The 24116-nt window shown below is 39.5% G+C and overlaps 1 protein-coding gene across 6 annotated transcripts in view; it reads left to right on the forward strand.

Moving 5' to 3' along the window:
* The first annotated feature begins 881 nt into the window (after positions 1–881).
* The window catches only part of CCDC141 (coiled-coil domain containing 141), a 144008-nt gene continuing 120773 nt past the window's right edge, over positions 882–24116 (forward strand). For 4 of the 6 annotated variants that reach the window (XM_050968971.1, XM_050968967.1, XM_050968972.1 and 1 more), the window contains exons 1-3: positions 4586–4682; positions 5224–5455; positions 7545–7667. In XM_050968971.1, the coding sequence (XP_050824928.1) occupies positions 5354–5455; positions 7545–7667 (225 nt within the window). In that variant the 5' untranslated portion in view covers positions 4586–4682; positions 5224–5353. Of the gene's footprint in view, positions 980–4585; positions 4683–5107; positions 5135–5223; positions 5456–7544; positions 7668–24116 lie in introns of those variants that run through there. The other 2 variants (XM_050968968.1, XM_050968969.1) reach the window with 2 other exon arrangements.

A 24116-nucleotide genomic window follows, 5' to 3' on the forward strand; every position in this document is an offset into this window, starting at 1 on the left:
GAGAACAAAATAAAATTAAACTTGCAAAGAATGTTACAGGGTAATTCATGTGTTTGGATTTGGTGACATCTGTTCAGACTAGTTAGTTTAGTGATAAATCCGTTAATCAGGCAGAGCTGCTTGGGAATTATGGTGTGAACTTATACTTCTTCCTTTCTAAGACACCCCAGACACTTTTTTCTTCACAGTATGGTGCTTCCTTAGCTTATCCAGGGATAAAGAACTCAAGAAAATAACATTGTAGCGTAACAGTGCAACAACCACCAAAAATAAAGGTTGCAACTTCAGAGCACTCATAATTTTATTGCACGATTAGAAGAAAGAAACGTGCCTTCCTGCAGAGGTTTTGGACTGATGGATCTGAATCCCAGAAGCTGAAATTTCCCTTGCCACCAGTTTGGAGTAATGAGTTCTTGACAGCAGAATAATGTTAAGGTAAGAAATAAGCAGTAGGACTGACCACAAAATCTGCCGGAGTTGAAATATCATTATGATAGTGACTCGTAAATACAGATGTAAGCACTCTCTGTGCACCAGTCTGAGTGCCAACATTTCTCTTCCCCTGACTTAGGAACCAGGCAAAGGCTGGGAAGGGAAATTTCCTCTTCCAGGTAACGTCAGGCACAAAACTTGGAGCCACATAAATAACAGCCTTTTTCTTATGAGATATCAAGAAGAGAAACTGAAGCTCTGCATTTAAAAGGAGGCTAGAAAAGCCTCCTTAAAATCAGAGTCAGACCCTGCAGTGATATAAAATAAGTCTAATTATGAGTCTCGGATTAGAAGCTGTTGGTTGGTTGGACCTCTTCCATAATTTTGGAAATTTTAGAGACCCAGGCACAAGCCAGATACGAAAATTACATTTGGTCCCTGCAGTTCTTCAGGATCAAAGGAAGGGGTGGAGGGAGAAGGCACAGAACAGAAGAAATGATGGCCGTTGGACTGAAAAAGCATCAGCTGCCTTTGTTTTGAGATCCAGGTATGTTTACTACTGTATATGTGGGTTTTATGTTGTGGTTGTCCTTGAAAGCAAACAAACAGTAGACTCCATTTGTGCTAGTACACTGAATACTTGAAAATATAGGGGCTACTTGCCAGATCAGTTTTCTGATCTTTGGAAGTGATCCACTGAAAGGCTTTTGCTGAATTTCATATGCATTTCCTATATCATATGCTGGGTGCTATCAGAATAGTGGTATTAGCAGTTAGCAGATTTATTTTTCTTTGATTTTGCTTTCTCTCTTGGATTGTACAGCTGCTTTCCACACGCTAGAGGTCTTCACTGAGGTTCTGGATGTAGGGGAAGAATTTAGTTCCACAACTGGTGCTTTAGACTCCTATCTTTGCTCTCTGGTAAAGGTCTCAAGCAATGTGAAAGGACCTGCCTTTTGATGCAATCTCAGAGGGAAGTTCTAAGTAATTATTTTTCTGCCCAGTGGGCATTCACATTGCTCCTCCTGCTCAATGTGTAAATGGAGGGTTAGTGAAGGGGCATGTGTTGGTGTTTCCAATATGCTGATAACGCACATCTCTATCCTTTTGTCCAAGCCATAGAATGTAATTGAGCATAAGTCACAGTGCTTAGTAGCAACCGGGGCATAGATAGTTTTGACCTCTAAAACCCTGTATGGTGTGGAACCTGTGTCCCTGAAAGACACTTTCTTACACCATGTGATATGGTCAAAGCTGAACTCATTGGAGGCAGTAGAATTTGGAAGTCCCTTGGTATATAAGAGAAGGAGCAGCTAGTAGGACATCCTCCAGGAGGACCTCTGAACACCCAGCACAATGGGACCTTGATCTTTAACAGGGGTTCCTTGGTGCCACTGTCATAGGGAAAAAAAGCGATGATAGTCTATCTATTTGGGCAGGTCTTGAGGGAAGGTTTAGATTTTGGAGGCTCAGGCTGAAGTGTGAATTTTTCTGAGGGAGGATGAAGGTTTTGTGCAGAAATGCCTCTGATTTGTTACTGCAGTTTTTGTCGTGTACTGCACTTTTAATGATCTGTCTGGGCTATGTGGTCATTTTTATGTTTACGTGTTGAAAGTGAAATAAATAAAAATAAATTTTGTTTTAAATATAAAAGGACCTAATCATACTTCTCTCTGAAAACTTATTGCCTACTGTAGTTATTAATACCTGAGATTACTGAAACTGATAATATTTTATACTCATTTGCTCTGTTTCATTCAGTTTGATTACCTTATGGATTTGATAGTGAAACTAAACAAAGAGCACTGTTTCCCTTGGATAGTCAGTGAGTACCTCGTTTCCCCTATTTGTGGTGGGTTCTTTCACACAGCAACAGGCAAGGAAAATACTACTACTCTTTTTGATGCAAGCAGTTAGCAAATATTCTGGATCTTGTAGGTTGCTTCTGTTAGGAGGAGAAATTGATGATGGAGTCAGGTATATGTTTGATACAATCCTATTTATTTACAGTAAATGTATATAAATCTTATTTCCCAAATAAGCAAGACTCAAATAGCAGAAGAAAGTGTCCTAGCTCACAATTCCAAGCCTCCTTCCAGCCATGACTCTACCCAAAAGCTAGCTAGCTAGCGCACACTCTTGTGTGTGTGTGTGTGTGTGTGTGTGTGTGTGTGTGTGCGCGCGCATTTTCTCCAGACCATGCTACAAGGTCTTCACTGGCTGTGTCTGAGGTTTCCTTGATGTTTTTTCTGTGGTGTGTCTTCTACTTCTCTCTCACACACAGCTGCAATCAAATAATTCTCCCACTTCTGCATTTGTTATCAGACCCCCAGTAACCTCTTCAATTGCATGGCCCACCCACTGTCCAGGTTTGAATGTGATCTAGTTCTCGAGTGCTGGTTTTTCATTGTTTCAGCTATCACAAAACAAAGGGACATTTAACTTTTCCCTTGATTAGCCTAAATGGAAAGTTTCTGTCAAAGTGTCTGCAACAGCTTCAACTAATTAGTGTGATTGTCCAACCCTAGCATAACCATATTTTTAAAAATAGAAAAATGTGACGGTGAAACAATTAATATTGGCAAGGAGACAGAGCAGGCAGAGTAGCTGAAACTACTTGAAACTCCATTTGAGGAGACTGACTAGAAGTCAAGTTGATCATGCCCCTTTCAGTAATTCAGAAATCACATTTTCTAAAAGACAGAGTCCCATACAAGCTGTACCCTGCACTTGGACCTGCCCAGGCTCAGGAAGCTGCACTAAGTCCCTATCTTCTGGGATATCCTAGAAAGCAAACATATTAATTCTGCCAGATAGACAATATTTAAATTCTCTAGTTGGTCCAACTTTGTTTATGAATAAAGTTTTATTTGTACAGTTCATTGTTCCATTTCAGTCTCCCAATTCCAAACATTTCGCTTGGCCACACCTGTTACACAAGTACCCATTTCATCTAAAGCCTTGTAGACTTCCTTTTCTATGTGCCTCATGAGTTTCTATATAAAGTGTTTGTTTTACTGAGGAGAGTCACTGCAAGGTATGTCAAGGGGCGTTGGGAATGAGTGGAAGGGTGTGATACGTGCTCTTTTTGGCTCTCTGAATCACATAGCTGAAGAGTTACTGCTTCGTGATTTGTTTTTGGCTTTGGGCCTGGGTATTCTTTTAAAAGAATTGTCATCTATGCCTTCCTCAGACCAGTTAGCTCAAGGCTGCTTGCTATCCATAGTTTCAAGCGGGCACAGCGTTTCAAGTGCTTTAGCACAGAGGGCCGGGGTCACCACATCAGCTCTTTCACTGTAGCTCTGCCCTCCTCTTCCTTCAATACAAAATTTTTTATCACTTTCTTTCAGATTTTAGCTTCACTGCTGTCTGAATTGTTTGTTATAATAATTAATAATCTCATAAATAAAATTCAGCCAGTCTATAGTAGAGCCAGCATTGCACTCTGCTCCTATCTGTGTGTACTGCTCGAATTTCTGACACATGTTTCACGATGTCCATTGGCATCATATTACATATCAACAGGAAGCTTCCATATGAGAAGAAACTGAGAGAGACACTGCCTGGCCAGAGAATTGCAGAGCTTTTTTGCAGGGTACTTGAGTAGCCAGAATTTTTGCTGAATACAAAAGTAATTGTAATTTTCTTTTGATTTTTATCTTTGAATACTTGACTACATGGGTAACCTAATACTCATAGTTCTCTAATGCTATCATGTTTTGAGCCTGGATTGTCTTCTAAATTGATCTAAACTGTTACACAGTTTTAAAGACATAAAGCAAGCAGATGCTTATAAGCCTATTAAGTCTGAGGTTTCTCCAATGTTCTTGTGGCATCTGCGCAACCTGTGTACAGTCCAGTGTCACTTTCTCAGCTGTTCTGTCACAGGGAATCCAATAGCAGCTGTCTAATACCACAGTCTCTCTGTGCATGCTCTGAGTTTCTAGCAGTTGAATTAATGTACTGACCTGTGCCACAATTTAAAACTGTCTGTGATTTCCCTGCACTGAATAAAAGCTAATGTGCAGTGCAGTATTTTAATGAGTTGGGAAATGTGCCTCTTACAAGCATATTACTAAAGAAGGATTACTCAAGATTAAACAGAATATGGGAACAATTTGCTATGAAGTGGAGTACTGAATAAAAAACTTCTAACAAAACTAAGTGATAAAATGCTTTTCAAAAGCCTACATAGGATATGTGGATTCCTTTCTTAGTTAATAGGGTCGCTATACATTTTAATGTTTTTGGTAAGAAATCCATTGTCTGGTTCCATTCACAGAGTTTTGTTATATATGTCAGACTGTTCATATATATGTGTGTGTGTGTATATATATATATATATATATATATATATATATATATATATATATATATATATATATATAATAGTGCTTTAAAATGTACACTGACTTAGAGAAAAAATTATATTAAATGTATGCAGCTCATTAATCACTAATAAATGGGGAGAATAACAAGAAGTTGTACAAGCTGAATATTTAGATCAGCTATCTGCTTGTTTTAAAGCCTTATAATATTTGGATCTATCTGTACAGCATTAGTTTTGAAACTGATTCCAGCTATTTTGTTTTGTCTTTTTTCCATTTGCTTATCCAGAGTCGGATGATGTTCACAGAGGCAGCCCTTTACACTTCAGATAATGACAAAAAAGAACAGGCAGCTTAATGCTACCAAACTAGGGGTGTGTCAAATCTCTTTCTCGCGCTCTCTCAAGAATGATAAACTCAATGGGGTTGTCTATTTTTAACTCCTGTTCTTTCCTTTTGGCAGAGTAATCGGTGTTAGCTGAGCTCTTTTGCTGAATGAATCCAAGTAACCCTGTTTGTTGCCTTCTGAAATGACCAGCGCATATAAGTGTATTGAGGCTGCAGTAATGTATGAAGTCCAATTCTGAAACACCATGTCAAATGAAGACAGCTCTGGTGAGCACCTTTCTACAACAACAGTCAGTTCAGTTGCTGTTCAGGCTGGAGATTCCAGGATTGTTATCGCTATACTTAAGGTAAGACAACATTTGCTAACAGTTATGCTCATAGCTCTGTGGCTTGGTCTGCATAGTATTCAATAACAGTCTATTCCAAATTCTACTCATATTAAAATCTATTCAGCATATAATGTCAACCAGGCAAGCACATTTATTTTATATCTTAAGTTAGTATATAGAAAACCTTCTAAGAAGTTATGCTTCTTACAGTATATCACTTTTTTCTTTTTTTACATGAACCAAAACTATTTGACTAAACTATGTAAGTTCTTAGGGGCAAAGAATATTTCTGATTCTAAAACATGGCAGTGTAAAAATGTTGATCACAATACATGTGAACATCTCTTTGGGGAGTTTAGTTTTTTTTTTTTTAAATGTATTTATCAACTCTGTTCACTGTACCATTTTCAGTCGTGACAAATGCACAAAGAACCATTTCAGTTAACCACATCTTGTTCAGAGTGTTAGCTGAAAAAAAATTCCAGTTAAAATTATAGTCATAATTTAAAAACCAAAAGATAGTTGCCTTTGTCATATATTTTTAGTAGTAGCTCTTGTGTATGTCCTGGTGTTTTTAAAGACCTGAAGGACCATTTCAGCAACTAGTTCCAGCTCAGGCAACCTGCATGCAGTTTGGGATGCTAAATAAGGCTGGGGTTTTCAAAGCTGCCTAAGGGAGTTAGACACCAGCCACCAATTGGAATGCAATGGAAGTTGGGCACCTCACTCCCTTAGATACCTCTAATCTCTCAGGCTGGGATTTTTTTAGCATTTGATAACTGTAAAGCAGATTAAAGATAGTGACTATGTGTGCACTGACAACAGTGGGGGGTCAGATTTTGCATTTAGAACAGTAGAGGGATTTTTCCTTCTAGGGGAAAATTTTCCCTCCTCCTTAGCTGATGCAGGAAGACCCATCTGCAGCAGAAATGTTGCAAGGAAAAGCAGGACTTTGGAGAGGCCACATACTGCTCCCCTGTGCACCATGGAACATCTATTCATGAGTGGCTCTGCAGTTTAGTGGGGATTTGGAAATGCTGGTGGGAATAAGCTAGTGGGTTTGCTACTATGCTAATCCACATGGCATTTCTCCCAGCATAAAGATGAAGGCACAGGTGCCTTGGAGTCTACTCAAACCCTGAGGCTGAAGTAGCTGTTATACAGTGGCAGCCCAGCCTGTTGTGCAAGATTCCTGGCTCCTCGTTGTGGAGGCTCACTCCAACACACACCCTGGCTTATGAGCTATCTGCTGCAGACATGACTGTGGGTTAGGTGCTTAGTACAATTATATATTTACATCAGATGCATTAAACAAATCTTGAACAAATGAATGTTGCTAGTATCTTCATATAGGGTTGGAAATCTATCAATTCAGTAAGAAACAAAATGAGCCGTACTTTCAGGAGTAAGGATTTGCAGGATTGGGCCCATCACTTTCTAATGTTTATGTTCCTTTCCTCCTTTTCTCCCCCAGCTATGTAAAGGCCTTTTGGTTGTTTCTTTATTTAAAAAAAAAACCAACCACTTGTTAGAGAAAATGCTGTGATGGATGACTTGGCACTGCAGAACTCTGGGTGCTGAGGACAGCTGGGTTATGTAAAAATGACAGCCCTCATGTCTGCCTTAATTTGTTTCTGCTGTGAGAAGAATAGGAAATTAGTTCACCATGCCCCTGAGCCGAGAGAGATCTATGCAAACTGCAGCTAAAAATATGTTATCAATTCCCAGGACAGAGAAGGAGAAAATGTTATTTTTAGTCATTGGTATGATATTCTTTCCTTTTTAAATACCATCTCAACAACTGTATGGGTAGAGATTGGATAAAGCAAGAATTTGAGGCCTGGGTATGTTGCCTCTAATGACACTTGATTTACTATTTTTTAAGGCATCCCATTATTGAAGTTTGTATTCACTGGATTTTGTATACTTTGGGGCCTGATTGTGCAATTGGATACATGTAAGTGGATCCCTGTGCCTATTGGATATAGGGGTCTGCCTGCAAAGATCTATTTGGGCCTGAACTGGTAAGTTTTGGGGTAGAGATATAAAGAGCCCTTGTGTTTTCTGGATGACACACACTGGGTGTTTGCCTGTGTTTGCATTTTAGTGTGGGAAATGGGTGCAGTTTCACCTGACTGAGTCAATTCCAAATGTATTGGAAATTGGCAGCAATCAAGATGAGACCAAAAAACTGCTACAAGATCATGAACTCCTCCTGGCGAAACTTAAGGTAAGGTGTGTGATATGGACACATGCAGATTTTTCTGATCTCCTTACAGCTCCAATATAGACAATCAGCCTCTAGGTTCACAGGCCTTTTGTTGTGATCTGTTTGTCAGCAAAAGGCCAGAGTGAAAAAACATGGCCAACCTTTGCTGACGTAATGAATGAAAATAAGACACACACCCACCACCCCTAATAGTTCTGCAATGGAAAACTAAGTTCACTAGTAATTGTTTTTCTGGCAGAACCAGTAAAAATATCATAGTTTCCAACTTTATGCATTATTGCCAAATAAAGGAAAAACTAGCTAGAGACAGAGGAATTTCAAGGTTTTCATTTGTTTTGCTGGGTTGAGAGACATTAGGTTCATAACTATGGTAACAACTACAAAAACAATCAAGTGTTTTGTAAATGTGAAATTAACATTCCAGTCACTTTTTTACTGTTATGACTGATGTACGTTAAGGTAGGAATAAGGTGATAACATTCAGCAAGTGATTGGCTTGAGGTGGGAAGAAAATAGTTAAATCATAGAGCTATAACCAGTGTTAAGAAGTAAGACATTCTTAGGAGCAGAATATTATTCAGGGACATTTTAGAGACAAGAAGGTAGCACATTAACATATTATCACATTAAATTATTCCTATTTTGCTGACATGAGACAGCCTAAAATAAACTGAGATGAGCATTCATTTTCCTGATCTGAAGGGATGGATGCATCTTGCATATAGGCTTAAGTGAATAAATTTCTCTAGATTCTTGTGCGTGCCCAAGACCATTGTGACATTGTACTTTGTCAGGGTCCATTCAAGTTTCTTAATGTTATGTATTTTATTAAATTCAGATTTTGTTCATATTTTAAGACAGAGCAAATATGAACTGGAAAAGATGTTTCCTCCTTTTAATATTAGTTTTCAGGTACTTCACCGTTCATATTAAGGTATGTCTCAACCATATGTGAAATAATAAAATAAGGCATATGCAGAGAGTAATCTAATATGGTGTATGAAGTGGAATTTGGATAGCACAAATGGTAACATTTAAACAAAAACACATCAAGGGATTAATCCTGCTTTTCTTGACCATCCAGATGTCATATCACCATTGACTTCAATGGGAGTTTTGAGCATTCAGGAAAATGTAGTTTTAGTCCAGTTATCCAACCCAAATATTTAGAAGTAATTAGGAGCTAATATACTGGCATGATAAACTGAATTTCGCTCTCCAATAATAAGAAATAATATTAAATCTGAGAAGCAGAAAACATCAGAATCCAAAACACTAGCAAGTGAGATAAAGTTGAAGATTTTAAACCCATTCTGCCAACATAAACCGACCCGATATTACATATATCATATATTAAATATCTTCATTGCTTGGAATGTCCATCCACAAGAGATCTTATGGATTTTACCTGATATTTACAGCGATAAATGTAAACAATGAAAATGGTCTCTTTGCAGGCAGCAGCATGCCAGCTCTGTACTAAACCAAACCAAGTGCAACAGTCTCTCTCTCTTATATCCTGGAGCATCTTTGCAGACAGGATCAGCAGCACAGTGTCACCACACATTGTCCTCCAGATCTTGTTCCTCCATTAATCCCAGCATGGTCAGTCCCTGTGTACAGTAACAGTAACTAAAAAAAAAAATCACTTGGTGCAGTCTCAGTGGATTTTCCAACCCAAAATGGATTTTTTTTAATTTTATGGGCTTTTGACTATAAAATCTCCACAGATACCTCAATTTATTTAGGCATGGTAAGCAAAATCGAATAATAATCCAAGAGCATCAGATATTCTGTGATGTTAGCCAAAGTATTTGGCTAGTATTAACTAATGTTTCATCCCTCCTACTCTGGGTATATTTTTGCTCCTGGACCCTTTGATTTGTACTTCACCAGCTTCGCTCAGCTTGCTTAATGCTCATAATAAATAGTCAAATAATAGAAAAAGTGATTCAGTCCTATTTTCACATTGTAAACAGAGTGAGATTACTCATCTCCTATTTGTAGCGGAAATGTTTGCAGATCCCAAAAGTTCACAAATGCTTATACATCTGAAAATTCATATTGTAAGTGAGCAATTTGTTGTTTGTCATTCCATATGCATTATAGTCTCCTGTTTAAAAAGTCTGTCATCCAGTCAGGAGGCAGAAACAGTATCATACGACTTAAGTGACCAATCATATTCCACTAATAATGAATAGTGAACAGTCAATTGATCCACACATAGTGACTCTTTTTGTGTAAACTCTTCATGAATATTTTGAGTAACAAATATTGTTGCAGAAATCAACATTGAATAGTGAACCATCCACAGGAAAAGTGTAAACTCAAAATAGATATTTTTCCCCAGGAATAATTTAGCCAGCTCTAATACATAACCACAAGTGTCATAATTCTGAATGACCCTTCATTCCTTAACAGATGTGAAACTTTCTGCTTGTAGTGAGCTGGTAATACTTATCATGGGTAGATATTTATGTATAAACTACCAGACCCTGTCATAAGACAATGATTCTCAACCTTTGAAGTATTGATTACAATAATCTTTGGAACTTATTGTTTGTTCATGAATTATACCTTTACTCCATGAAGATAAGGTCAAAGAACCAGTAATGTTCCACAGACTTTAACATTTAATTCCAAAAATGTAACGTATTTACATGAAGATAAAAAAAAGAAAATTAGAAATGTGGAACTATCAGGACAGAAATCCAATTGTTAGATTGCACTTGTCTTTGTAAAATCTTGTATGCACAGTTCTTAGGCAGTTCCTTGTTCTTTTTCCTCTCAATGATCACAGTTAACACCATCAGTTTTGGTAATGGAGAGCTATGCAAACACATTAACACAATACTATACCCCTGCTCGTTTTCTTCTTCTTCCAGTATAGTGTTTTAGCTGTTCTCTCATGAAGTATAAAGCAGACAAACCCTTTGGTTGTGTACTTCCTACTGACTCCAATTTGTTGATATAAAGAAAGTTCACTATAGCCCATACTCACATATATTTTTGAAGTTTGATAGACCTTGTAGTCTGGAATGTACTATAAATACACTGAACAAGATAATGGCAAAGCTAAGGCCTGATGTGCCCTACAGTTCAAACCATTTGAGCCCGAACCTTGTTTAAATCGTAGCAGCATTCTGCCATTGTATCTCAGATTTTTATTTTTTAAAACTTAATTTTATTTTGTACGTAACAGTAGAAATAACATAGAAAATAATCTAATAAAAGTACATTTATAGTAAATCAATAATATCCCTAAAATCCATGAAAACACAGGCACTTGAAGGATACATAGCACAAGTTCTCATAATTCAAAACACTCTGCGTTTATCATATATTATGTTGAGGTTATGTGAGGTTATATCAGGTTCTACAGATGAACTGTTGTTCAAACAGTCAACTTGTAGAAGTTTTTGAAAGTTACAGAATAGCAAAAGGAAAAAGCAGGAAAACAAACCAAACAATATTTTCCTGCACACTGTAAACAAGAAAAAAGATAAAAAAGGGAAAAATGAATAGTCAAAATTTTGACTTTGACTTTTTTGAAAACATTTTATGAAAAAAATAAAAAAATCCTTTCATACTCCATGAAATGAAAATAACTTTGACATTTTGAATTTTTTGCAAAGTTTTTTCCTGTTTTCGACCAAATCTACTTACATTTTTATGTAACATTGTGAGATTGTTTTGAATTGTCTTTGCATTACATTCTTAAAGAATTTTTGTTTCACTAGATTTAAGGTTCTAATAGGTCTTTGTTCTTGTTAATTATAAATGTGGTTTAATTTGCCATTTTCTCAGTTATTACTGCTGTTCTATTAAATTGGATATTTTAAAACTTTACAATAATGATTGCACTTCCACACACTAAGCTAAAGGACTTGATCCTACAAACACTTAAACGGGTTCTTCATGAGTAGTCCCATTGAAATGAAAGTTAAGTGCATGTGTAACTGAGTGCAGGATGGGGCCCAATGCCCCAATCTGGCAAAGATTTAAGCACCTGCTTAATGTTAAGCACCTGAGTTGTCCCACCTGCTTAAGTCTTTGCAGGATTGGGATCTAACGATCTATGCAGTATTTGCAGATAGATTTTTTAATATGTATGTGACCACGCTGGCAAATAAATAGCTGGTGTGTTTTTATTTCTAACTGTGCTGAAACCTCAGCCTGAGATTTGAACATCAAGCTGTTTGATTTTAGTCTCTTTCTCCTTCCCATGATTTGTGCATTGTTAGTCTTAACAAAGATACTGCAAGCCATAATCTTCCCTCAGTTACATGTATGGTGGGGTTTCATAGGTGTAACTATGAACAGAATTAGGCATTACCACTGAAACTCAGTTTACAATATTTTTGATGATGCATGAACAGTTATACAATCCAGTTTACTGTTCCAGAGAGCTACTGGCTCTGCAGTGCTAACAGGAGTTAAAAAAAATAACGCCAACCTATTTGTCACGAATGTAAACAGATAAGACTCAAGACACTGAGGAAGCAGATGTCTTGAGCACGAAGGTTTGGATCTTTATATATATATATATATATATATATATAATCTATCAACTTTTCTAACTATAACCAGCAGAGTCATTTTTCTAATCATAAATCATACAGTAAAAATAATCATTTGTATATTTTAAAACATATTAGACAAAAATTATCCAAACATGTTTCCTTTGATAGACCATATTGGGCCATATTCGCTGCTGGCATAAATTGGCACAGCTCCACTGAAGCTAAGAATGTGGCCCAGTATTATGTTACACTGAAAAACTTGAGTACAGTCATTTTTAAAAGACCCCCATTTTAAAGATTAATGGACTATGAAGAGGAACATTTTGTTAACCAGGCTGGAAGACTAAACAGGAAATGATAAATATTAGACTAAACAGAAAATATGAACATGTGTACGATATTAAATCTAGTTAAACTTCATTCTAATATTACTGTACTGTAACATAGTTCCTAACTGTCAGGGTAGTTAAACACTGGAATAAATTGCCTAGGTAGGTTGTGGAATCTCCATCTCTGGAGATATTTAAGAGTAGGTTAGATAAATGTCTATCAGGGATGGTCTAGACTGTATTTGGTCCTGCCATGAGGGCAGGGGACTGGACTCGATGACCTCTCGAGGTCCCTTCCAGTCCTAGAGTCTATGAATCTATAGTTCTTGTTTATAGAAGAAATATTTACTCCCTGGATTTTGTATTTCTAGCATGGTCATAGAATCTAATAATAACATGAAAAGATTAATGTGATTTGTGGGGAAACAGTGATTAAAGAGATTAGGATATAGTGTGGTTACTTAATTTCGTTTAATGACATTAAAGCTTATATATATTTGTCACTTGTGTTATGAATATATATACCAGGGCATGGATCTGTTTTGCCTTCAGTAAGACATGTATTCAGTGTCTGGAAATGCAAATCCATTGCACATTTTTTATTGGTAGATTCATTTTAAAACACTTGGTCCTGATCCTGCAAACACTCATGCAAATACTTGACCCCAAGCACATGAATAGTTCCATTAACTTTGACAGAACTTCTCTTCTGAGCAGAGTTAAGCACATGCATAAGTGTTTTCCAGATCGGGGCCTTAACTCTCTCTTTCTGGGATATGACTTGTCAATAGTCAAGAATTACAGGCCGGCTGCTTATTCATTAAACTAGCCAGAACCAGCAATGGTCAGAAAGTCTTGCTGAAAACTCCATCCCTTCTTTTGTGATGTCATAGACCTCTCCTCCTCATGGTCTGCTACACCTCAGCTTTGGGCCAACCTGCTTCCGCAAGGGTTTTTTGTTTGTTTGTTTGTTTGTTTTCTGGGATGAAAATTGTTTCAAGCTTTACTCACACTCTAGTTTCTAAAATGGGGGTGGGGAAGTTCAGCAAAGGCTTCCAAGGGACAAAATTGCACTTATTGCAATGCAGCTCTGCCATTTGCCCTCCGCCACAGGTTCTTAATTCGATCACTTCATCAGCAATCCTTTCTGTAGAAAATATTGCCTTTGATCTTATATTTCATAACACTAGTGCTTTGGTTTAGAGTCTGTTGCCAATCTTTGGATTATGACAGTGTTACAGCCTCCAGTAAGACAAACACTGGCATTCTTGGTTTGTCTCCAAAGCTCTGTTCTTCGTCATGCTAAAGGCCACAGTGAGCTAGAGAAGAGACTGAAAAATATAAATAAATCCTTTCTGCAAATTTAACTTTCATTAAAACAAAAACACCATTAATAATTTGGCCCACGTACCTGTACATTGCTCCTAATTACTCTATTTACTCCAATTCACAGAGCATAAAGTGCAAAGCAATCATTTATATGCAAATATCCAAGAGGAGCAAATTAGAAAAATATATTTCTCAAAAAGTAATAATATGTTCATCTTTTGCATTTGAAATTTTTTAAAATGAGCCTTTTATTTGTTTCATACAGATATAAATATTTTCATATAATGCTTATTTTTCAGTAAATTAGATATGGGACAAATTATCTGTTAATCTCTGTTTTCTGAGTTATTTACATTTAATTACAGAGATGCTCAGCAATTCCATTAAAAGAATAATGGAAAAGATCAGTTGCATTTTCCATTATAAAATTGTTTTCTCACGGGTTTAAAAGTGCAGTTGTAGTCAGAAAAGCGAATGTAAAAGTGACATTGTGAGGTTCTATATTCACTTTCAGTGGTTTCCTCAGATAACATTAGCTCAGTTCACCAACGAGCCCTCACACTTGCATACCCCAAATTCCCACTGAAATAATATTTGAGCCCCCAAATAATGGTGGTATTACTATATTTTGGGCTTCAAGATAACAGCTTTATTAGCACTTGACAATTTCAAAACTGATGTGTAAAGATTGATTAATCTTAAAAGTACCCCAGTGAAGAGTGTAGATAATTGCTCAAAAATGTTGGGCTACAAGTCTCCACTGTAGGCTTCTAAGACACAGCATCTAAACCTGGTGAAATCTGAGACTGTTGAGGTATTATGTGAAATACGAGACTGTTGAATTATTTGAATTATTTGGCAGCCATCTTTGAAGAAGGCAATATATTATGTATTCATGGTTCATTTGCCTGTGAAGAATCTGGGGGAACTGAGAAGTGAGGAAAAAGAACCATAATGGTGCAAGGGATGTGGTTTAATTAGGCCTCAGCTTTATTATTTAACTCATCTTTCATCTGTCTGGCAATAAATCATACAGTGCAGGTCAAGATTCCTTCCTTAATTGTTTCTACCTGGTGAAGTGCTGCCAGCAGCCCCCCACCATCCCAGCTCTACACAGTTAGTGCTAGCTTGTTGGTGAGACCCCTCTGCCCTTTCCTCATATGATGGTTAAGGGGCTGGATAAAGGGGCTGATATCCTCATTTTACCAGACATTTGCATGCCCAAGCCCATTCTCCAGCTTCTTCAGGGGATGCCTTTCCCTAAGTCTATTTCCAGTTCTGGTTTATCACAGAACCAGACTCCCCTATGGACCAAGCACCTGCACTGGATACTTGCCACAAGGAGGCACCAGCAATAAGCTTGACTGCCTCCCACTGAGGGAAAACACCTACACTCATGGTTTGCTTTGGACCTTGCTGTTTCTCTTGCTGCCTCTGTTGTGATCTTGGGGTGATTCCAGTCTGTTCTCACTGGGACGTTGCTGGTCATCCTGAGGCTCCTAGAGATCCCTAGCCCCATGTGTGCTGGGGGGTTGTCCCTGGCCATGTGTAACCATGGCAGGCCCCTTTGCTGCCTCCTTACAGCAGCTTATCAGGCAAGAGAGGTGACTCAGGCCAGAGGGACAGGTTTATATGCTCTGCCCCAGGTGTGCAGGGGCCAAAGGCTCACTCGAGCCCCACTGGGCTGCCACCAGCTTAGGTGATGCTTTCTTTCCTTCCAAATCCTGAGGGGGGGGACCCTTAAGGGAGCCACTATCTTTTTTTCCTGCCAGTCCAGACAGCCCACCTGCCTTGACAAAATCATTTTGCTGATCTCCTGATCTGTTGACCTAAAGGGTTGACTATAGTTTTTTCCAGTGAATAGAGCTTCCAGGGGAAGGAGTTTTGGACTATACTTTCAACTAGATCAGGGATCAGCAACCTTGGGCACATGGCTCGCCAGGGAAAGCCCCTGGCGGGCCAGGCCAGTTTGTTTACTGGCCACATCTGCAGGTTCGGCTGATCGCGGCTCCACTGCCTGCAGTTCGCTGATCCAGGTCAATGGGGGCTGCAGGAAGTGGTGTGGGATGAGGGATGTCCTGGCTGCCCTTCCCGCCATCTCCATTGGCCTGGAGAGGTGAACCACGGCCAGTGGGAGCCACGATCAGCTGAACCTGCGAACGCGGCAGGTAAACAAACCGGCCCGGCCTGCCAGGGTGCTTACCCTGGTGGGCCATGTGCCAAAGCTTGCTGATCCCTGAACTACATGTTAGATTGCAGGCACACTTTTGGGCATATATGCCATGTGCAAACTGTGATCAGCATGTATGGGTTTCCATGTATTGAAGTTTGAGTGTAACAAAAGAGTTTGCATATGTGCAAGCAGGGTAAGTGCCCTTTGGCACAAACACTTCAGAACATTTAGGTTTGTCAGCATGTTGTGTTGTGGACTGCGTGTGTGTGTGTGTGTGTGTGTGTGTGCACGTGCTTATTTTTTATTATTGATAAAATTGAGGAAATTCAGAGTTTTCATTCTTACCTTAACTGAGAATAAAAATTAAAGGATATATATTCTATACAAGGTCACCCACTGTTCTGAGGGCTCAACAATAATGTTCAATAATTTAATTCTGTATCTTTTGTTTCTGACAGGCTTAAATTAGACTTGTATTGTTTCATTTATTTTTCTGTGTAGTATATTATATAGAATTAAGAGTCAGGAGTGGGGTCAGAGGAGTGAAGGTGGTTTATGATCTCCCTGTTGCATCATTTGGTAATTCAGCAAGCAGAATAGAGGAAGCTAGCGAAAAGGACATCAATAGTAATGTTCTCTAGTTTTTTTAGATATATGATATTGCAGACTTAGAGACGGAAATCTGTGAGGAAGCACAGAGAATGTCGGCTGTGGGGGCTGCAAAATACTTATGGGACCCTAGAGCAAACAATCTAATTAACTCATGTCCCCTATTCAGTGCCTGAACTCAGAATACATGTTCTGTGCACTACAAGAGCAGAGGCTCAAATTTGGTTACCTTTGATGTCAACACCAGTCTCCCCAGGGTAGCTGAAAGGAGGCTCCCTTTTGGCAAGGATCTGAGGAGCTGTGCTACGCCCATTTCTGCTAGATGTTTCTCATTATTATTTTATAATTTGTAGTAGTGCCTAGAGAGCCCCAGTCAGATCAGGACCTGTCATAAACAGATAGCTAAGGGTTAATGTCTCTTACACCTGGAAAGGAGTAACCTGAAACACCTGACCAAAGGCCCAATCAGGAAACAAGACTTTTTCAAATCTGGGTGGAGGGAAGTTTGTGTCTGAGTTCTTTGTTTTTTGTCTTCTGCCTGTACTCTCTCGGCTATAAGAGGATTTTTTTCTGCCTCCTGCTTTTCTAATCTTCTGTTTCCCAGTTGTAAGTACAAAAGATAAAATAGTGATTTATAGGGTTTTTATTTTGTATTTACATGTGTGTACTTGCTGAAATGTGTTAAATTGTATTCTTTTGAATAAGGCTGTTTATTCATATTTCTTTTAAGCAATTGACCCTGTATTTGTCACCTTAATACAGAGAGACCATTTTTATGTATTTTTCTTTCTTTTTACATAAAGCTTTCTTTTAAGACCTGTTGGAGTTTTTCTTTGGTGGGGAACTCCAGGGAATTGAGTCTGTAGCTCACCAGGGAATTGGTGGGAGGAAGAAGTCAGGGGGAAATCTGTGTGTGTTAGATTTACTAGCCTGACTTTGCATTCCCTCTGGGTGAAGAGGGAAGTACTTGTGTTTCCAGGACTGGAAACAGGGAGAGTGGCGTCCCTCTGTTTAGATTCACGGAGCTTGCTTCTGTGTATCTCTCCAGGAACCCAGGGAGGGAACACCTGGAAGGGAGAAGGGAAGGGAAATGGTTTATTCCCCTTTGTTGTGAGACTCAAGGAATTTGGGTCTTGGGGTCCCCAGGGAAGGTTTTTGGGGGGACCAGAGTGCCCCAAAACACTCTAATTTTTTGGGTGGTGGCAGCTTTACCAGGTCCAAGCTGGTAACTAAGCGTGGAGGTTTTCATGCTAACCCCCATATTTTGGACGCTAAGGTCCAAATCTGGGAATAGGTTATGACAGGACCCCATTGTGCTAGGTGCTGTGGAAGCACATAGTAAGTGGTGGTCCCTAACCCGAATAGCTCTTACACTGATAAATGCAACAAAAGCTCCTTTGAACTGTTCTGGGTTTCAGGGTAACTACACTTGCATCCTTCCTCTGTGGTGCACTCCAGGAGAGCCCAGTCAGGTCTCAGGATTCCAGTTGTCATGTGTCTGTGGGCAGGGCCCTTGTCCCACTCCCTTCTGATTGGGGGTTTTAAGGCTTCACAGCCCTTCTGCCATACATTGTGATGTCCCAGCAAATTCCAGCCTCTGTGTGTTGCCATCCCTCTGAGGGCTAAGAACAGCAGTTACAAGTTACCACACAGCTCTTTCTCAGCAGAATACATTTATTCTTAGGGTAAAGCATCACGGAAAAAACATATATAAACCAATAATAGTTCCTACAAGCTTACTAACAAACATACCAGGAATTGCGAACCTTCCTTATGGGGCCCTCATAGGCCAACATCTCGTCCAACCCTTCCTCAAGATTGTTCCCCCTGCCCAGACAAAAAAATCCTGTCTGCAGAATCAAAATGGAGGCCCTGTGTGAGTTCAAGCTCACCCAGAAGACCTTTCTTTGCCTCTTAGGGCTTGTACACACTAGTGCTTGCTTTGGTATAATTTATGTTGCTTAGGGGTGTGGAAAAGCTACCCCTCCCTGAGAGACATAAGTTACACCAATCTAAGCGCCAGTGTGGACAGTGCTATGTTGGAGGGAGATGCTGTGCTTGGGGAGGTGGAGTAATTGTGCCGAGGGGAGAGCTCTATCCCATTGGCACAGAACATCTGTAGTAGCAGCTCTACAGTGGCGCAGCTACATTGGTACAGCTGGACTGCTGTAGTGATTCTAGTGTAGACTAGCTCTCTGTCTCTGGAAAACCCAGCCTGAACCAATATATGCAAACCACCCCCAGAGCGTTGAACCTCTCTGGAGGTGTTATAATCCCAGGGATAATCACACACAGACCAGGGGTGGCTCCAGGCACCAGCACGCCAAGCACGTGCCTGGGCTGGCAAGCCACGGGGAGTACTCTGCCGGTCACTGCGAGGGCGGCAGGCAGGTTGCCTTCAGCGGCATGCCTGCGGAGGGTCCGCTGGTCCCGCAGCTTTGGCGGACCTCCCGCAGGTGTGCCGCCGAATCCGCAGGACCGGGGACTTCCCGCAGGCAAGCCATCGAAGGCAGCCTGCCTGCCATGCTTGGGGCGGCAAAATACCTAGAGCCGCCCCTGGCACAGACACACACACTTTTTTAGCTCCTGGAGGAGCTGTGGTAAGCATCTTTCGTGGAGCAGAACACAATCATACAGAAACCATTCATAAATGTAACACAATGGTCCCCAAATATACTGCATAGTGTTATAATATCTGTCAGGGGGCCCTGTCCCTAACAGCTCTTATGCAGATAAATGGAATACAGGTTCCTTTGGGCTAAATTTTCTGATAAAGTAAGGCTTTCTAAAGGGTCTTCATTTGTGTAGCAAACAGGACAGGTTTGGGCATTGGGGAAAGCAGAAGTAAGGGGCAAGATCAAAGCAGAGTGAGCAGTGACTATATACATCAACATAAGTTTTCTGTGTGTGTTGCGATGCAGCAGTCCTAAGTCTCTGTAGTTCTGAGATTACAGTAGCCCCTGTCGAGTGGTTCTGCTGATACTCTGGAGCTGGAGGCAGAATTTTGCTCCCAGTACTAATGTACAACACATTTACTCAGGCTGGGCGCATGGACCAGGATATGCCCCTTTAGCAGGGACGTAGGTGGTATCACAGACTTCCGTGTGTAGCTACTACTCATCAAGAATAAGTGGCAGAATCTGGCCCATAGAACACACAATCTTTCTTGTTCCTATTCTATTATATAATCAATGTATACAAGTACACAGTGCGCTACATCTGAAGGACCTAATTTTAGTTATGGCTAGAGCACAGCATGTATTAAACTATGTACCCGGATATGGTTGTCTCAGTATGTGTTATCTTAACAGTTATTAAGTAAGAGTGTAATCTGTGCATCAGCTGATATGCATATTACATCCATAGTATGTCTTTTACTACGTTAAAAAGAATGTTAAGGACGCAAAGTCAGTTACAAAATTAGGAAATGTCAGAAGTAAGGATACCCATGTAACCTTAATTTGCCCCCTTGTGCATTATGATAGAGTCTTTAATTACATGATCACATACTATTTTTTTCCACAGGACCCCTGCCTTATTTGGTGCACAGATTGATGGTGCTCACTGAATGAGTAACTATTTAATATATCTTTTTATCTTAATAATATAATGTGTGACCCAGTCATTATTTACTATACATTAACAGCACTATTAATTTGCTCATTGGCTTTTCTATAGTGCTCTGTTCATAGTATCTTAGTGCTGTTCAAACACCAATCAATTTATCTTCATAAGACCCCTGTGATATGAGGTAGCATGTATTATCCCAGGATTACATCTGGGGAACTGAGGTACTGAGTTAAAAACCAAAATTGTCAATAGCATCAATTAATTTTGTGTTCTCAATTTGCAAAGCCTAACACCTGATGTTTCAGAGCACCTCTATCTTATAGTACTTTATATGCTCGGAACAGAGCTCCTACTTATCTCAACTGCAGTTCTGAGTTCTCAGCACTTCTGCAAATCCAACTTCAAGTGTCTGAGGTTGGGCACCCAGAACTTGAAACACCCATGTCCACCTGTGGAAGTTTTGGTTTATGTAACTTGACCACCATCACACAGGAGCTCTGTGGCAGAGGCAGAGACTCAGTCCAGTTCTTCAGAATGGAAACCAGGTGCCTCATCTATGAGACCATCCTTTCTCTTCCTGCAAACCCCTGCCTCATTCACTACACACCTTCCAAATTCTGCAATAAATGAAGTTGGGGTCCCATTCACTACTCATCCCGATTCTTCTCCAGAGCATGTCCACCCTGTGCACTGAATGAGGCAGGAGTCCTGTGGGGGGAAAAGTATGTAATTAAAGACTGTCCCATAATGTAGGCACCCAAAGGGGTCGAAATAAAGTTGGAGAGACAACCTTAATTCTGGGATTTCCTGACTTCTGAGTGCTGGACTTTGCAACATTAATGTTCTTTTAATGTAGAGATTTTTATATGTAATTTTCCAAAATTGAAAAAATAAATTTTTCATTATGTGGAAGCATTGTGTCCCCTGTATGGATCATCAGCAGGGTTGGGAACTTTAGAGCTGCAGCACCGTCATTAGCCACATGAGCTAATGGAGTAACTGGTAGCAGAAGGTGCTTATCTTTTATGTGGACAATGCCACTCAAAAAGGATGGAGCCATAGACTTTGCCCATGGGTTTCATAGCTATTCGCTAGATGGCAAAGGAATAAAACAAGATGCCATAAAATATTTTTCTTTTTTCCTTCAAAATAGAATTTCACACTTTGCCCCACTTCCTCCCCCAAATTACATTGGCCTGGGGCCCAAGATTGGTAGCATCTGGTCTTGGATTAATGACAAATTGAAGGTCTGGTATCTCATGAATTGTCAGGATTAGAAATGGCTGTTTTATACAGTATCTCCTTTCCAAAGGGATTTTTTTCTAGCCTAGGTGAATCACAAGGTTTCAGACCTTAAAATCAGATGATGTGATGTATATGAAATGATTTTAGATAATTTTAGCAGTTTCCAAAATGTATTATAATTTTTTCTCTTCCTATGAGGCCTGAACAGTTGGACTCATGGCACAAAGGGGAGCCTGGATTCACAGTTGGAAAGGTATGAAAAATAGAATCAGATATAACAATAGTGGCCCACCAGTGAAACTATTCCTAAAATGTTTTCTGTTGAATAATTTTGGCATATACAGAATACAGAGTACAGTGATGTGATATGAATTAGTCATCCCATATCTTTGCCAATAATGAGTAACTGCGTCATCTTAAACTTATGTCAATAAAACCATAACACACACAAAACTATCATGTATTCCCACTCTTTCTCTCTGGGTAAAATCTCCTGCAAATGGTTCCTTTAAGTACTATATCTACTTTAGCCTGTGAAAATACTACTGTACTCTGTTCCTAGGGAAATGAACAATATCAAACATATTTTGGAGCTATATTAAGTGTCTGTAATTGTACAGAAAACACAATTCCAAAAAATGAAGGTAGAAATGAGCTAATCTATAGCTGCTTCGTAGAAGTGGTACATATTTAAAGGAGAAAGTTGGAAAAGAAACTATCAAGATAAATTCTGTAATGTTTAGTACAGACAGCACCTTGACCAGTATAAGTTGTTGTCTAGTATGTTGTTAGATTGTTGATCTGACTTGGAAGGCTAGCAGGAAGTTCAGTCCTGCCTGTGTGTATTGGAGTTGGTACTTGTAGCGTTCCAGTAAATTTCTGTGATTCTATAAATTCGTATTACAACTGGTGGCGGCAGCTTCAAGATGACAAAGGCATTTTGCCTGAGAAGAAATTTGCTGGTCAAGCAGATGAGATTGAAATCTGAGAGTACTTGACAGACTTTGAGCTGTTGCTGTCTGTGAACGAGTTGACTGATGAATAAGCAGCACTGTACTGAGCAGTGTTTTTGGATGGTAATGCCAAAGCATGTTACCAGCTGATTCCCTGTGCAGATCATGAATCATCTAGACAGTTGTGCTAATAGTTACATGACCATTAGGAAGGGGGATTGGCCCTTTGGAAATACTAGAAGGAATGTTAATCCAGGAGTAGGCAGGGCTGAATTATTTGTGTACACTAAGGAGACTGTTCAGTCGGTCTTTCCCTGAGCCACCATGTCAGGGGGTGGCTCAAGTGAAACAGAATTTGTGGTGGCAAATTGGGAACTAGCAGCACAGGGAGGGGCCTATGGCCAATGTCAAATTATGGGAGAATCCTATGTGCAAAGTCAGTTTATAAATGGTTTAGCAAGGGAACATCATAACTTTCTGGTGAAAGAAGATAACATACTGGATAAACCTATGGACCACATTATACACAGAATTCAAAATGTGGAAGCAGAAATTGGGGTTTCCTTAAAGGTGTCAGCTATTAATTCCCAGCCTCAGAGTGATTCCTTTATATCAGATGTAGCACTTCAAGCAATTATTGTTAGGGAAGTGGCTAAAAAATTTCAAGGCATGGGTGTAAACTATTCACAGATATCTTCTGGGTTATATAAGCAAACACTGAGGAAGCTCAACAAGTATCCCAGAGGGATGCAGAAGAGGATTTGGAAGTACCACAAGAGGTTTCTGTGGATTGTAAAGGGAGATTGCCTGTGGAGGAGGAATTGCCATGGTATTTTCAGGACCTCAACATGCTGCCATCTTCAACAGACTGACTGTCCACAACAGATAGGCTGACAAAGAGGACATAAACGCTGCACTCGCTGATAATCTATATCCAACTACAAGTGAAGTGTCTATGACTGAATATAGGACTCAAGTGAGGAAATCAATACGGAAACCTGTGTGGATGCGGACTACTTGGCTTCCTAGGAGTTATTGTTTAGATTCTTATGTAACTGGGGGAGGCTATAATGTTTAATATAGACAGCACCTCTACCAGCTGTTATGCTATATCTTAGTGTTAATTTGTTGTTTTGTATGCTGTTGTTCTGACCTGGGAGCAGGGAAGAGGGAGGTTAGCAGAAAGTTCAGTCCTGCCTGTATGTGCTGGAGTTGGTACTTGCAGTGTCCCAATAAATCTCTGTGATTCTATAAGTGAGTATTACAATACCATATATTTCAAAACTTTTCTATGTTACTAACACCACCTTGGGCTATTTCAACATTGGAGAGGTGGGGTTTTTTTATTTTTTCATTTACTTTTAATCATTTATACTCTCCCTTTCAAACATTTTTATATTTTACTTGGACAATGAAACAAATTTGGCATGCAGTCACCTCTTGCTTATTAATTACATATTTTAAACTACTGAACCAATTAGATTTATGAAAAGTCTTTTTAGAAAAAAGGGGCCTACACTAAATATTCATCTTGTCTGTCTAAAGTTATCGGAAAAGTTGTTAATATTTGAAGCTTCCCTTTAACATGCTGAGGCTGACATAAAATCAAGATGACTAGATAAAGAATCACAGAAATGTAGGGCTAGAAGGGACCTCAAGAGGTCATCTAGTCCAACCCCCTGCATGGAGGCAGGACAAAGTATGTTTAGACCATCCCT

Source organism: Gopherus flavomarginatus, chromosome 10 (assembly GCF_025201925.1).
Source record: "Gopherus flavomarginatus isolate rGopFla2 chromosome 10, rGopFla2.mat.asm, whole genome shotgun sequence".
NCBI lineage: Eukaryota > Metazoa > Chordata > Testudines > Testudinidae > Gopherus > Gopherus flavomarginatus.